Source organism: Salvelinus sp. IW2-2015, unplaced genomic scaffold (genome assembly GCF_002910315.2).
Source record: "Salvelinus sp. IW2-2015 unplaced genomic scaffold, ASM291031v2 Un_scaffold2866, whole genome shotgun sequence".
In the NCBI taxonomy this organism is placed as follows: Eukaryota; Metazoa; Chordata; class Actinopteri; order Salmoniformes; family Salmonidae; genus Salvelinus; species Salvelinus sp. IW2-2015.
In genome coordinates, this window is record NW_019944166.1 from 77878 (window position 1) to 92073 (window position 14196).

At 46.7% G+C, this 14196-nt stretch overlaps 1 protein-coding gene across 1 annotated transcript; it reads left to right on the forward strand.

Annotated features, from left to right (window-relative positions):
* Window positions 1-3153: 3153 nt before the first annotated feature.
* LOC112074886 (protein LRATD1) lies at window positions 3154-6075 on the forward strand. Its single transcript, XM_024141968.2, has 3 exons — window positions 3154-3319; window positions 4007-4178; window positions 4992-6075. Exons 2-3 carry the CDS (start codon window positions 4050-4052, stop codon window positions 5646-5648), a joined length of 786 nt encoding a protein of 261 aa, XP_023997736.1. The 5' UTR covers window positions 3154-3319; window positions 4007-4049; the 3' UTR covers window positions 5649-6075.
* Window positions 6076-14196: the final 8121 nt, after the last annotated feature.

Consider the following 14196-nt stretch of genomic DNA (forward strand, 5'->3'; position numbering starts at 1 on the left):
TATAATGTACATTTGCTAAAGCATTATGATGACTCAGCGACACAATGGTAAGGATTAACTGAGCTGGGCTTGGGTCATTGATAAGTCATCCAGAACAGCTGGTGCTCTCAAGCATGGTTCAGTGTTGATTGCATCGAAGCAAGCATAGAAGGCATTTAGCAGTCTGAAAGGCGTGTCACTGGGCAGCTCATGGCCGGATTTCCCATTTGTAATCATGATAGTTTTTGCAAGCCCTGGCCAATCCGACGAGCATCAGAGCCAGTGTAGTAGCATTCGATCTTAGTCCTGTATTGAAACTTTGCATGTTTGATAGTTCGTTGGAGGTGTGGCGGGTTTTTTTCCAGATTATGTCCAGCTCCTTGAAAGCGACAGATTTAGCCTTTAGCTCAGTGCGGATCTTGCTGTAATCCATGGCTTCTGGTTGGATATGTAAACTCAGGCAAAAAAAGACAACGTCCTCTCACTGTCAACTGCGATTATTTTCAGCAAACTTAACATGTTGTAAATATTTTTGTATGAACATAACAAGATTCAACAACTGAGACATAACTGACAGCAGTTCCACAGACATGTGACTAACAGAAATGTGAGATAATGTGTCCCTGAAAAAAGGGGGGGTTCAAAATCAAAGAAACAGTCAGTATCTGGTGTGGCACCAGCTGCATTAAGTACTGCAGTGCATCTCCCTACTCATGGACTGCACCAGATTTGCACAGTTCTTGCTGTGAGAACCCACACTTCCACAAGGCACCTGCAAGTTCCTGGACCATCTTCCAGGAGGAATGGCCCTAGCCCTCACCTCCATCCAACAGGTCCAGATGAGCTCAATGGGATTGAGATTCTGTGTTCATTACGCTGGCCATGGCAGAACACCGACATTCCTGTCTTGCATGGAAATCACCGCCCTGAACGAGCATATGGCTGTACCAACATGAGGAGGGATGTCTTCCTGTAATGCAGGCACAGCGTTGAGATTGCCCTGCAATGACAACAAGCTCAGTCCGATGATGCTGTGACACCCGCCCAGACCATGACGGACCCTCACCTCAAATCGATCCGCTCCAGAGTACAAAGGCCTCGGTGTAACGCTCATTCCTTCGACGATAAACGCGAATCCGACCATCCACCCCTGGTGAGACAAAACTGCAACTTCGTCAGTGAAGACCACTTTTGTGCCAGTCCTGTCTGGTCCAAGCGACGGTGGGTTTTGTGCCCATAGGCGACGTTGTTGCCGGTGATGTCTGGTGAGGACCTGCCTTACAACAGGCCTACAAGCCTACAACCCCAGTACAGCCCTCTCTCAGCCTATGGGACAGTCTGAGCACTGATGGAGAGATTGTGGCGTTCCTGGTGTCACTCTGTGCTGTTGTTGTTGCCATCCTGTACCTGTCCCTCTGGTGTGATGTTCGGATGTACCGATCCTGTGCAGGTGTTGTTACATGTGATCTGCCACTGCGAGGACGATCAGCTGTCCGTCCTGTCTCCCTGTAGCGTTGTCTTAGGCGTCTCACAGTACAGACATGGCAATTTATTGCCCTGGCCACATCTGCAGTCCTCATGCCTCCTTGCAGCATGCCTAAGGCACGTTCACGTAGATGAGCAGGGACCCTGGGTATCTTTCTTTTGGTATTTTTCAGAGTCAGTAGAAAGGCCTCTTTAGTGTCCTAAGTTTTCATACCTGTGATCTTAATTGCCTACCGTCTGTAAGCTGTTAGTGTCTTAACAACCGTTCCACAGGTGCATGTTCATTAATTGTTTATGGTTCATTGAACAAGCATGATGGGAACAGTGTTTATACCCTTTACAATGAAGATATTAGTATTTTTAAGAATTATCTTTGAAAGACAGGGTCCTGGAAAAAGGGACGTTTCTTTTTTTGCTGAGTTTACATACGTACGGTCACTGTGGGGACGACATCATCGATGCACTTATTAATAAAATTGGTGACTGATGTGTTAAAGTCCTCAATGCTTTCTGATGAATCACGGAACATATTCCAGTTTGTGGTAAACTATCCTGTAGCTTAGCATCTGCTTAATTTGTGTCATATGACCACTTCTGTATTGAATGTGTCACTGGTACTTCCTGTTTTGAGTTTTTGTTTGTAAGCAGGAATCAGGAGGATAGAATAATGGTCAGATTTTGCCAAAATGGAGGGCAGGGGAGAGCTTTATACACGTCTCTGTGTCTGGAGTAAAGAGGGTCTAGTTGTTTTACCCCTCTTGCACACATGACATGCTGTCAGAAATGAGTTAAAACAGATTTCAGTTTTCCTGCATTAAAATCCCAGGCCACTGATCCTGGAACGGACCCTGTTTACTTAATGCTTAATGGTGTTTTTCTTCTGCTTTACTTTATATTACTACGGATATCGATCACTGTTGGGAAAGACCAGGAAAGGTATTTCACTACAAAATGTGAAACTTAAAAGAGAATCTCAGTCAACTTACCTGGTAAAATAAGGGTTAAATTACATTATAGTCATTTAGTAGACCACGTATGTACACACACCTCTCTGTCTGTCTAGTATTCTAGTATTCCTCCTCCTACAACCCCCCCCCCCCCCCCCCCCCAAAGCAAGTAAAGTAGATAATTTCACTTTTGTATATTAACAATAAAAATGAACAGTAAACATTACACTCACAGAAGTTTCCAAAAGCATAAAGACATCTCATATTATGTCTATATATAGTGTCTCTCTGTCTGGTATTCCTCCTCTCCCTGTAACAACAACAGCACGCCACCCTCCGCGGAGGCCCTTACAACCGGATGTTCTGGTTCTCAGGGGGAATGAAACCTGTGCTTCCATTTTGGACGAGGTGACACTCCGTGTTAACTCCTCCTCCACATTTACTGGATTGGTTGAACTGTGCAGAAGAGAACCTCCCAAGACAGTTTTTCCTCATCTTGTCAAGTGCAGTATGTAGGATCTAGTTTCAGACGTAGTTTTTTTTACGCTACAGTAACAAACCCCCACCACGCGCTGCTCCTCGCCCACGCTATTGGAGGCTGGCTTGATTGACGTGGGGATCGGGCTTTCTGATTGGCCAAGGCAGAATGGGAAAGGTTCCTTGGACCAATGGGCTGCGCCGAGGGCTAGTGAAGGCGGAGCTCTCCGAGTTAGACCTACTTAAAGACGAGAGGAGCCGAAAACACACGTTACGCACACAGGGCTGCGGGAGGATTCGGGGATAGAAGGATTCGGGGATAAGAGACAGAGAGACAAAGAGAGACAAAGAGAGACAGAGAGAGAGACAGAGAGAGAGAGCCCACCGATGGAACGACAGGATATATAACCGTTTGTTCGGGTCTTGTGCAGGTAACCACTTCTCTTAATCCGTCTTCCGCACACAGTGCGTTAAAGGTTCAATCATCTGTTGTTATCCCACGGTGCGTCTGTCTGGCGGGGCATCGACACATCTGAAGGTTTTTGTCAGGGCGCACTCTTTTCTTTCTACATAGAAGAGGGCAGAAGTGCACCTAGCTCTCTCTCTTTTCCCTTTTTAACTCGCTTTTCTGGCCTGCTCTCTCTCTCTCTCCAGCCCAGCTGTTTTCTCAACCTTTCTCATTCAGTACACCAGAGTAAATGCCTGGTTAAAGGCATGGGATGAGATGAGAGCTATAGACCACATCATTGTGTTCTCGTCTTTCAAAGGGAACGCGGTTCAGTAAGTGGAGAGTTGATAATTGACCCCACTGCGTGACTGTGGACTGTTTTCTCTGGATACTGGGGTATTTGAGTCTAGCCGACCAGTGCAGTCTACTGGGCAGTGCGCGCAGTATTTTGAATGCAAATGTAAACCTCTAACTACGTCACACGAGTGAAAGTATTTTATATTTCTCCAACTTGTGATTTTAGTGAGCCTATTTTTGTGGGGATTCTTTTTGTTGTTATTTCCCATAACTCACGTCTGTCCCCTTCTCTCTTCCCCACTCGGTCTCTCATCTCCCTCCCTCACCTCCTACCTCCCTCACTTCCTCCCTCCCTCCCCTCCTACCTCCCCAGGCACCTTATTCCATGCCTGTCCTCTGCTGGGGTTTTGTCATTGATGGGAAACCACCTGGACCGGATAACCCACCTCAGCTACAGCGAGCTGCCCACCGGAGATCCGTCCGGACTGGAGAAAGAGGAGCTTAGGGTTGGAGTGGCTTACTTCTTCTCAGACGAAGAGGAGGAGGTGGATATTATTTCTGTATATATATATATATATATATTTTTTTTACAATATGTTGCAATGTTGGGAAGGGAACCTGTAACTTTGTTAGTTGGACTGTGTATGTCTGCTGCTTTCGTTCTTCTCCTTTCCCCCAACCTGGGCTCCAACAAAGGATCATCTGAACACATCAACAACTGCCTCCTCCGAACCATTCTTACCCATCACTCCACAAAAGCTGTGGCCCTTGATGAGCAAGGGAAACCACTACTTCAAGGGCTCAGCGAGAGTCATGTCACAGATTGAACCGCTAACTAGCGCGCACCGCTAACTAGCTAGCCATTTTACACCAGTTACACATGTATCCTGTGCATATGACAAAATAAACTTAGATTTTGCTACATCTTTTCTTCCAATAAATGATTCTGTAATTTTATATAATCTTTATGCTTTAAGGTTTTTATTGACATAGGGTGAAACATTAGCCTTTTTTTTATAACCAAGGATACTTATTGACTTATTTCTAGTGTTAGTATTTCAATTTTACATGAATATTTTAGTAAATTAGCAGACGTTCTTATCCAAGGCGCGGTTTCCCGATAGCGACGTAACCCAGGCTCACGTGTTTTTAACGATGCATCATTCCCACAATGGCCGAAGATGTAACATGCATTTCATTGTACCATTTACATCACGCTGTATCCTGTATGACTAATACACGTTTTGTTTTTTCTCTTTAGGGTTTTAGGCTCAGTATCTTTAAAACACTTGGTGACAACCCACTGATGGGCTTTACAAAATACATGTCATCGATTTTGATTTGTTTTGATTTTTCAGGTGGATGATGCAGGAGGTGGCGGAGGAGGTCACACCAAGGACTCCAGCCAGGAGGTCAGCGAGCTGGAGTACTCCGCCTTCTGCTCGCAGGAATGCATCTTCTCCAAGCTCCGCGAAAACCAGGACTTGAACGTGTACTCTGCCAAAACTTTGCTCTCCATGTGCAAGCCAGGGGACCTTGTGGAGCTAGTATCCACGTCACAGGCACCTCACTGGGCCGTGTACGAGCTCAACGACCAGGTGATACACCTGCATGATGGGGAGATACGGAAGGACAGCCTGACTGACATAGGACGGGGCCGGCATGGACGGATAGTGAACAGCCGTTACCGGTTCCGACCGCTGCCCTCCGACCTGGTGCTGCAGAATGCCGCCGGCCACCTAGGCCTACACAGCGGGGACATCTGCTGGACCAGCTCTGAGAACTTCGCTGCCTGGTGCCGTTTCGGGAAGCGGGAGTTCAAGGCGGGAGGCGAGGCCCACTCGGCAGAGCAGCGGTACTTTCTCAAAGTGCACCTCGGCGCCGGGACTCGGAATGTACATGCGCACACGCTGGTGTTCCGGAGCCTCGAGGATATGATCCGGGAGAGGAGGAGGGTTGACGCCAGTGGGATTCTGAAGGAGCTGTCTTTAGGGGTCAACGGCGGGAAGGAGTGACGATTGATATGATGGCCTCTACTCTCTTCTGTCCTCGCAGAGAGAGAGAGCTGTTTGCAGGCTGGCTGCGTCTAACACTGGTGACACTGTAGGAGAGAGTTTGGGATCATATTGCAACGAAGAAGAAAATAGCCTACAAGGTGGACACAGACAAACGTTCATGTAAACATTGACAACTGCTCGTTTGAGCGTGGTTTCTCTCTGCTCTGACATGTCACCCTGTACCTTTAAAAGCCACAGCACACGACTCCACTCGCTTGGTTTTTTTTCCTCCCGATGCGTTCTTTCTCTGCATAAGGGCACCTGCTGCTGCTGGTTCTAGTGCTGCTGCTGGTTCTAGTGCTGCTGCTGGTTCTAGTGCTGCTGCTGGTTCTAGTGCTGCTGCTGGTTCTAGTGCTGCTGCTGGTTCTAGTGCTGCTGCTGGTTCTAGTGCCTGCTGCTTGGTTCTAGTGCTGCTGGTTCTAGTGCTGCTGCTGCTGTTCTAGTGCTGCTGCTGCTGGTTCTAGTTCTGGCTGCTGCTGGTTCTAGTGCTGCTGCTGGTTCTAGTGGCTGGCTGGTTCTAGTGCTGCTGCTGGTTCTAGTTTGCTGCTGCTGCTGGTTCTAGTGCTGCTGCTGGTTCTGCTGCTGCTGTTCTGCTGCTGCTGGTTCTGCTGCTGCTTTGTTCTAGCCGTGCTGCTGGTTCTAGTGCTGCTGCTGCTGTCTAGTGCTGCTGCTGGTTCTGGTGCTGCTGGTTCTGGTGCTGCTGGTTCTAGTTGTGCTGCTGCTGGTTCTAGTTGTGCTGCTGGTTCTAGTGCTGCTGGTTCTAGTGCTGCTAGTGCTGCTGCGCTGGTTCTAGTGCTGCTTCTGGTTCTATGTGCTTCTGGTTCTAGTGCTGCTTCTGGTTCTAGTGCTGCTGCTGGTTCTAGTGCTGCTGCTGGTTCTAGTGCTTCTGGTTCTGGTGCTTCTGGTTCTGGTGCTGCTGGTTCTGGTGCTGCTGGTTCTAGTTGTGCTGCTGGTTCTAGTTGTGCTGCTGGTTCTAGTGCTGTAGTTCTAGTGCTGCTGCTAGTTCTAGTGCTGCTGCTGGTTCTAGTGCTGCTGGTTCTAGTGCTGCTGCTGCTGGTTCTAGTGCTGCTGCTGGTTCTAGTGCTGCTGCTGTGTTCTAGTGCTGCTGCTGCTGGTTCTAGTGCTGCTGTTCTAGTGCTGCTGCTGCTTGGTTCTTGTGCTTCTGGTTCTAGTGCTGCTAGTTCTGGTGCTGCTGGTTTCTAGTTGTGGTGCTGCTGGTTCTAGTGCTGCTGGTTCGGCTGTCTAGTGCTGCTCTGTTGCTCTGCTGGTTCTAGTGCTGCTGGTTCTAGTGCTGGTGCTGCTGCTGCTTCTAGTGCTGCTGCTGCTTCTAGTGCTGCTGGTTCTAGTGCTGCTGGTGCTGCTGCTGCTTCTAGTGCTGCTGGTTTTGCTGCAGCAGACTATTGCAAGAGAGAGAAAGAAAGTGGGATTCCCCCGGAGAGACTGTGTTCTATTTTTTTACTCCTAGCTTTACATTAATAACCTGGGACTGAACGAACATCCAACCTTAACCACCTATTCATGTTGTAGCCTACCAGATGACGGACCGATGGACATGCAGACACCATTTTGTTCTGTTTTCTGCCCCCTGGTGTTTGTTTGGAAAGCTACATTCATACGTTGATTGGTTTGCATTTGAGTCCCATATTTTTGTATTTGAGTTGGTGACTTCTTTCTCCCTGATTGGTTGATTTTTCTGTTCTAATAAACAGGGGTTGCAACATGAAACTCTTCTCTGGTCTGAGAGATACTTCTGTTACACACACACACACACACACACACAACGGGACATTAACATTGAGCCCGTAGCCTAATCTATAGCTGGTGACCCCGCCTCGTGCGGCCTGGGGGGCAGCCCTGTCCTATCTCTACATTTGGAAATGGTTCCCCCCAACCCCTGGTCGTAACATAGCTGCTGGGCAGGAGATGCAGGACAGGAGATGGTTTTACAATGGGAACAGCGACAGGCTCCAGGAGTGCATGTCCTTGACTTATTCATCTTGTCGCCAGGCGATTGTGCGTCTGGGAACGAGATTTTGTGATTTTATATACAATGACAATGTTTCCTTTTATTATACCACTATTCCCCCCCCCCAAATAAAGGGAAAAGCATTCCGTGTGCTTTAACATAAGATGCCAAAGTTGAGTCACTAGTATGTTGTGGTTTCTATTGCTGTAAGTAGGTACTAAACATTGGTGATGGAAGAGATTAGTTTCCCACCTTACTACAGAGCTTTGGGTATCTGGATAAAGGCTTTATGGTTCTAATCAGTTCATGACTGCTGCCTCAGGCATTAGGTCACATGCAGTTGGGAAAGATGCAACTATTGGGATGTGATGGGAGGGGTAGAGACGATTGTGTTATTTCTGTTCCCTGTGGTGCTGTGTGATGTTGGTGAGAATATAAAACCTCTGGTTTACTGAGGGGTCAGAGAAGAGAGAGACAGAATGGGGAAGAGAGAGAGGAGGGACAGAGACGGGGGGATAGAGACAGACTGGGAGAAAAGAGGTAGAGCGAGAGAGACGGAGGGAGAGCGACAGACGGGGTGGAGATAGAGAAGAGAAAGACAGAGACATGGGGGAGAGAGAGCGAGAGAATGATGGGGCGAGAGAGAGGGACAAAGGCAGGAGAGCGAAAGAGAAGACGAAAAAAGAGCGAGGGGGAAAGATGAAAAGGGAGAGCAAGGGAGAAAGGCAGATGCTGAAAGACTGATAAAGGGAGAAAGATGGATAGAGAGGATTGAGGATGGATAGAGAGAAGATATAGTGGATGGATAAAGTGAGGTTAGAGGATGGATCGAGGACGGATAGAGAATAGAGGATGGATAGAGGATAGAGGGAGGATAGAGGATATGGAGGGGCAGATCTAAAAGCATTTATTTCAGAAAGCTCCTGAGTCATCATCTAGACAAAGCAGGTTAGACAGTACTGGGGTTTGTGTGTGTGTGTATATATATATGTCCAATGTAACAGTATAACTTTAAACCGTCCCCTCGCCCCAACACGGGCGCGAACCAGGGACCCTCTGCACACATCAACAACGGTCGCCCACGAAGCATCGTTACCCATCGCTCCACAAAGGCCACGGCCCTTGCAGAGCAAGGGGAAACCCTACTTAAGTCTCAGAGCAAGTGACGTAACTGATTGAAATGCTAGTAGCGCGTACCCGCTAACTAGCTAGCCATTTCACATCCGTTACACTCAACCCCCTTTCAACCTCCTCCTTTTCCGCAGCAACCAGTGATCCGGGTCAACAGCACCCCCACCTGTGGACGTCGGGCCCTCATACCACCCTCATGGAGTCTGTTTCTGACCGTTTGAGCAGACGCATGCACATTTGTGGCCTGCTGGAGGTCATTTTGCAGGGCTCTGGCAGTGCTCCTCCTGCTCCTCCTTGCACAAAGGCGGAGGTAGCGGTCCTGCTGCTGGGTTGTTGCCCTCCTACGGCCTCCTCCATGTCTCCTGATGTACTGGCCTGTCTCCTGGTAGCGCCTCCATGCTCTGGACACCGCTGACAGACACAGCAAACCTTCTTGCCACAGCTCGCATTGATGTGCCATCCTGGATGAGCTGCACTACCTGAGCCACTTGTGTGGGTTGTAGACTCCGTCTCATGCTACCACTAGAGTGAAAGCACCGCCCGCATTCAAAGTGAGCAAAACATCAGCCAGGAAGCATAGGAACTGAGAAGTGGTCTGTGGTCACCACCTGCAGAACCACTCCTTTATTGGGGGTGTCTTGCTAATTGCCTATAATTTCCACCTGTTGTCTATTCCATTTGCACAACAGCATGTGAAATGTATTGTCAATCAGTGTTGCTTCCTAAGTGGACAGTTTGATTTCACAGAAGTGTGATTGACTTGGAGTTACATTGTGTTGTTTAAGTGTTCCCTTTATTTTTTTGAGCAGTGTATATTACACACTACTGAGGTTTAAATACACTGCATTTGGAAACTATTCAGACCCCTTGACTTTTTCCACATTTTGTTTTGTTACAGCATTATTCTAAAATTGACTAAATCGTTTTTTCCCTTTATCAATCAACACACAATACCCCATAACGAGACAGCAAAAAACAGGTTTAGACATTTTTGCAAACGTATTAAAAAATAAAAACTGAAAGATTACATTTACATAAGTATTTAGACCCTTTACTCAGTACTTTGTTGAAGCACCTTTGGCAGCGATTACAGTCTCAAGTATTCTTGGGTAGATAGACTGCTTTCAGGAGGACGATCGTGCCATGCTCTGAAAATGAATCAGACGATGATGATATCCCTGGTTTTAGGTAAAAACATGTTCATTGAAGAAGACCTTGTCGAGTCTTCTAATGACAGGGATGAGGAAGAAACGGCGATCAACAGTGTTGTTGTCACGGAAGAAGTTGTGAGAGTTTTGAAATCAGTGGAATGTCTGATAGAAGCAGAGTATGATAAGGAGATGAATATAATTCTACCGTTTGATTGCAAATGCAGAGGGAGTCAAAAAGAGAACACAGAAGGCTGTTGTATAAAACACCTGTCTCCGGATTACATCTTCAAACTAAAGGGCAACCATGGCCTCCGTGACAGAGAGGGAGAAAGATCTGATGATTCTTGTGGCATTGCACACGGTCAGGGTGAACCAGAGTGACTTGACACAACGGGCCAAGCTGTGCAAACTAAACAGAAACAACACAGGACGTCTTATTTAATGAAAAGGGGTTGCAGTCTGCCGTGAAGCGTTCATCCATCTATACGGGTAAGAGACTAGCTACAGTTTCAGATATTATGCGTTTCTAATTTTGTCAGAAAGTTGTTTTCATTGCAAGTTAAAGCTTACTGTTAGCTAGCTGGCTGACGTTAGATGGCTGGCTCGCTAGCTAACAGTACATGTATGATCTGTGTAGTAGTATTATCTCAGAAAGCCATTTGCAAATCTAGTTATAGCCTTATTTTAGCTAGCTAACTTGCTAACATTGAACCTGTTTTGTTAACTTTAGCTAGCTATGACAATCGGTTTCTATTGCTAGTAGTCTATGGATTGGGATTATGGTTAATTGTTTAGCTAGCTAGCTAGCTAGCTACATGTCTAAACAAACTACTCCACTTCGCCAGATGATTATATGACCCATCAAGTTAGCCAGGTGTGTCTGACTGTGATTACGGCTGTCTATTGTATAATAATGGCAACATATTAGTATCTAGAATTTGCCTTTCAGCATCAGTAGAACAGACCTGTCTCTCCTCCACCAGTCATACAAGGAGAATGGTCTAATACCTCCCACCAGAAAGACCTGTAGAACACACCTGTCTCTCCTCCACCAGTCATACAAGGAGAATGGTCTAATACCTTCCATGCGAGAATGTGCACTGTATCCAACCACAGTCATACAAGGAGAATGGTCTAATACTCCCATCAGAAAGACCTGTAGACACACCTGTCTCTCCTCCCCAGTCATACAAGGAGAATGGTCTAATACCTCCATCAGAAAGCCTGTAGAACACACCTGTCTCTCCTCCACCAGTCATACAAGAGAATGGTCTATGCCTCTATAGGGCCTGATAGAACACACCTGTCTCTCCTCCACCAGTCATACAAGGATAATGGTCTAATACCTCCCATCAGACCTGTGAACACACTGTCTCTCCTCCACCAGTCATACAAGGAGAAATGGTCTAATACCTCCCTCAGACCTGTAGAACACACCTGTCTCTCCTCCACCAGTCATACAAGGAGAATGGTCTAATACCTCCCATCAGAAAGACCTGTAGAACACACCTGTCTCTCCTCCACCAGTCATACAAGGAGAATGGTCTAATGCCTCCTATCAGAAAGACCTGTAGAACACACCTGTCTCTCCTCCACCCAGTCATACGAGGAGAAGTCTAACCTCTTCCATCAGACTGTAGAACACACCTGTCTCTCCTCCACCAGTCATACAAGGATAATGGTCTAATACCTCCATCAGACCTGTAGAACACACCTGTCTCTGCCTCCACCAGTCATACAAGGAGAATGGTCTAATACCTTCCATCAGAAAGCCTGTAGAAACACACCTGTCCTCTGCTCCACCAGTCATACAAGGAGAATGGTCTAATACCTCCATCAGACCTGTAGAACACACCTGTCTCTCCTCCACCAGTCATACAAGGAGAATGGTCTAATGCCTTCCATCAGAAAGACCTGTAGAACACACCTGTCTCTGCTCCACCAGTCATACAAGGAGAATGGTCTAATACCTCCCATCAGACCTGTAGAACACACCTGTCTCACCTCCACCAGTCATACAAGGAGAATGGTCTAATGCCTCCTATCAGAAAGACCTGTAGAACACACCTGTCTCTCCCACCAGTCATACAAGGAAATGGTCTAATACCTCCCATCAGACCTGTAGAACACACCTGTCTCTCCTCCACCAGTCATACAAGGAGAATGGTCTAATGCCTTCCATCAGAAAGACCTGTAGAACACACCTGTCTCTCCTCCACCAGTCATACAAGGAGAATGGTCTAATACCTCCCATCAGAAAGACCTGTAGAACACACCTGTTCTCCTCCACCAGTCATACAAGGAGAATGGTCTAATGCCTTCCATCAGAAGACCTGTAGAACACACCTGTCTCTCCTCCACCAGTCATACAAGGAGAATGGTCTAATGCCTTCCTCAGAAAGAGAGCCACCCTAAGCAGCACAGGTTACACCTGAAACATGAGGACTTGCAGCGAGTTGAGAACTTCATCAACAACTATACAAGAGATAATGCAATAGTATTACCAGGACACCACCCAGAGGATAATGCAATAGTATTACCAGACACCACCCAGAGGATAATGCAATGGTATTACCAGACGCCACCCAGAGGATAATGCAATGGTATTACAAGCACGCCACCCAGAGGATAATGCAATGGTATTACCAGGACGCCACCCAGAGGATAATGCAATGGTATTACCAGGACACCACCAGAGGATAATGCAATGGTATTACCAGGACACCACCCAGAGGATAATGCAATGGTATTACAGGACGCCACCCAGAGGATAATGCAATGGTATTACCAGGACACCACCCAGAGGATAATGCAATGGTATTACCAGGACGCCACCCAGAGGATAATGCAATGGTATTACCAGGACGCCACCCAGAGGATAATGCAATAGTATTACCAGACCCACCCAGAGGATAATGCAATGGTATTACCAGGACACCACCCAGAGGATAATGCAATGGTATTACCAGGACGCCACCCAGGAACACAACACTTAGGTGGAAAGCTACTGCAATCTCACGTGACAAAAGCAGCGGTGTGGCATTTCTACAAGGAATCGATGACAACACTTGTTATGTAAAGCATAAACACATGTTGATTATTTAATTGACTTCCAACGTGATTGGCACACTTTTTTTTGATCTCACATTATTTCTGTGTTTTCCAAAGGTACGTGAAGTTTGGCTGTCTTCCTTCAGGAATCTATGGAGAAAATTGCTGCCTCACATCTCAAGCACTAAGCCCAGGACAGACCTGTGCTGGCAGTGCCAGCGGAACAACTACCAGGTCTTCAGATCTGCCAATCTGACAGACGCTGTGAAGTCAGCCAAGCTGAAGAACCAAGAGCAGCATCTCCTGATTGTTCAGAGTGAGCGGTCTGTCTACCAGAAGATGGTTGCTGACTGCAAGACCACCTGTCAAGACCTGCAGTTGTCTCTGGGGGCCCCTACTGAACCAGCAAGCAAAGACATCAGGATGCATTACAGCTTTGATTTTGATCAACAATGTCTTCACTCTTATTCTACAATGTAGAAAATAGTAAAAATAAAGAAAAACCTTTGAATGATTAGTTGTGTCCAATCTCTTGACTGGTAATGTTGTGTATATACAGTTGAAGTCGGAAGTTTACATACACCTCAGCCAAATACATTTAAACTCAGTTTTTCACAATTCCTGACATTTAATCCTAGTAAAAATTCCCTGTCTCAGGTCAGTTAGGATCACCACTTTATTTTAAGAATGTGAAATGTCAGAATAATAGTAGAGAGAATGATTTATTTCAGCTTTTATTTCTTTCATCACATTCCTAGTGGGTCAGAAGTTTACATACACTCAATTAGTATTTGGTAGCATTGCCTTTAAATTGTTTAACTTGGGTCAAGCGTTTCGGATAGCCTTCCACAAGCTTCCCACAATGAGTTGGGTGAATTTTGGCCCATTCCTCCTGACAGAGCTGGTGTAACTAAGTCAGGTTTTGTAGGCCTCCTTTCTCGCACACGCTTTTTCAGTTCTGCCCACAAATTTTCTATAGGCTTGAGGTCAGGGCTTTGTGATGGCCACTCCAATATCTTGACTTTGTGACATGGGTCAACGTCCCACAGCTGGTTGGACTGGAGGATGGTACGGTGCTGGTGGAAAGCAACATCTGACTCCGTAGTTCAGGCCGCTGCCACAGATCAAGCAGTACCAGCACTTCAGGTGAATATCATTTTCTTGCATTGTATGAGGTTATTCTTCTTATCTAAACTTTGGAAGGTGA

Bases quoted from the DNA above. Each gene is read 5' to 3' on its own strand.
- LOC112074886 (XM_024141968.2), top strand. From the start codon at position 4,050: ATGGGAAACCACCTGGACCGGATAACCCACCTCAGCTACAGCGAGCTG. The intron at 4,179-4,991 runs GTGGATATTATT...TTGATTTTTCAG, and splicing joins TCTCAGACGAAGAGGAGGAG to GTGGATGATGCAGGAGGTGG.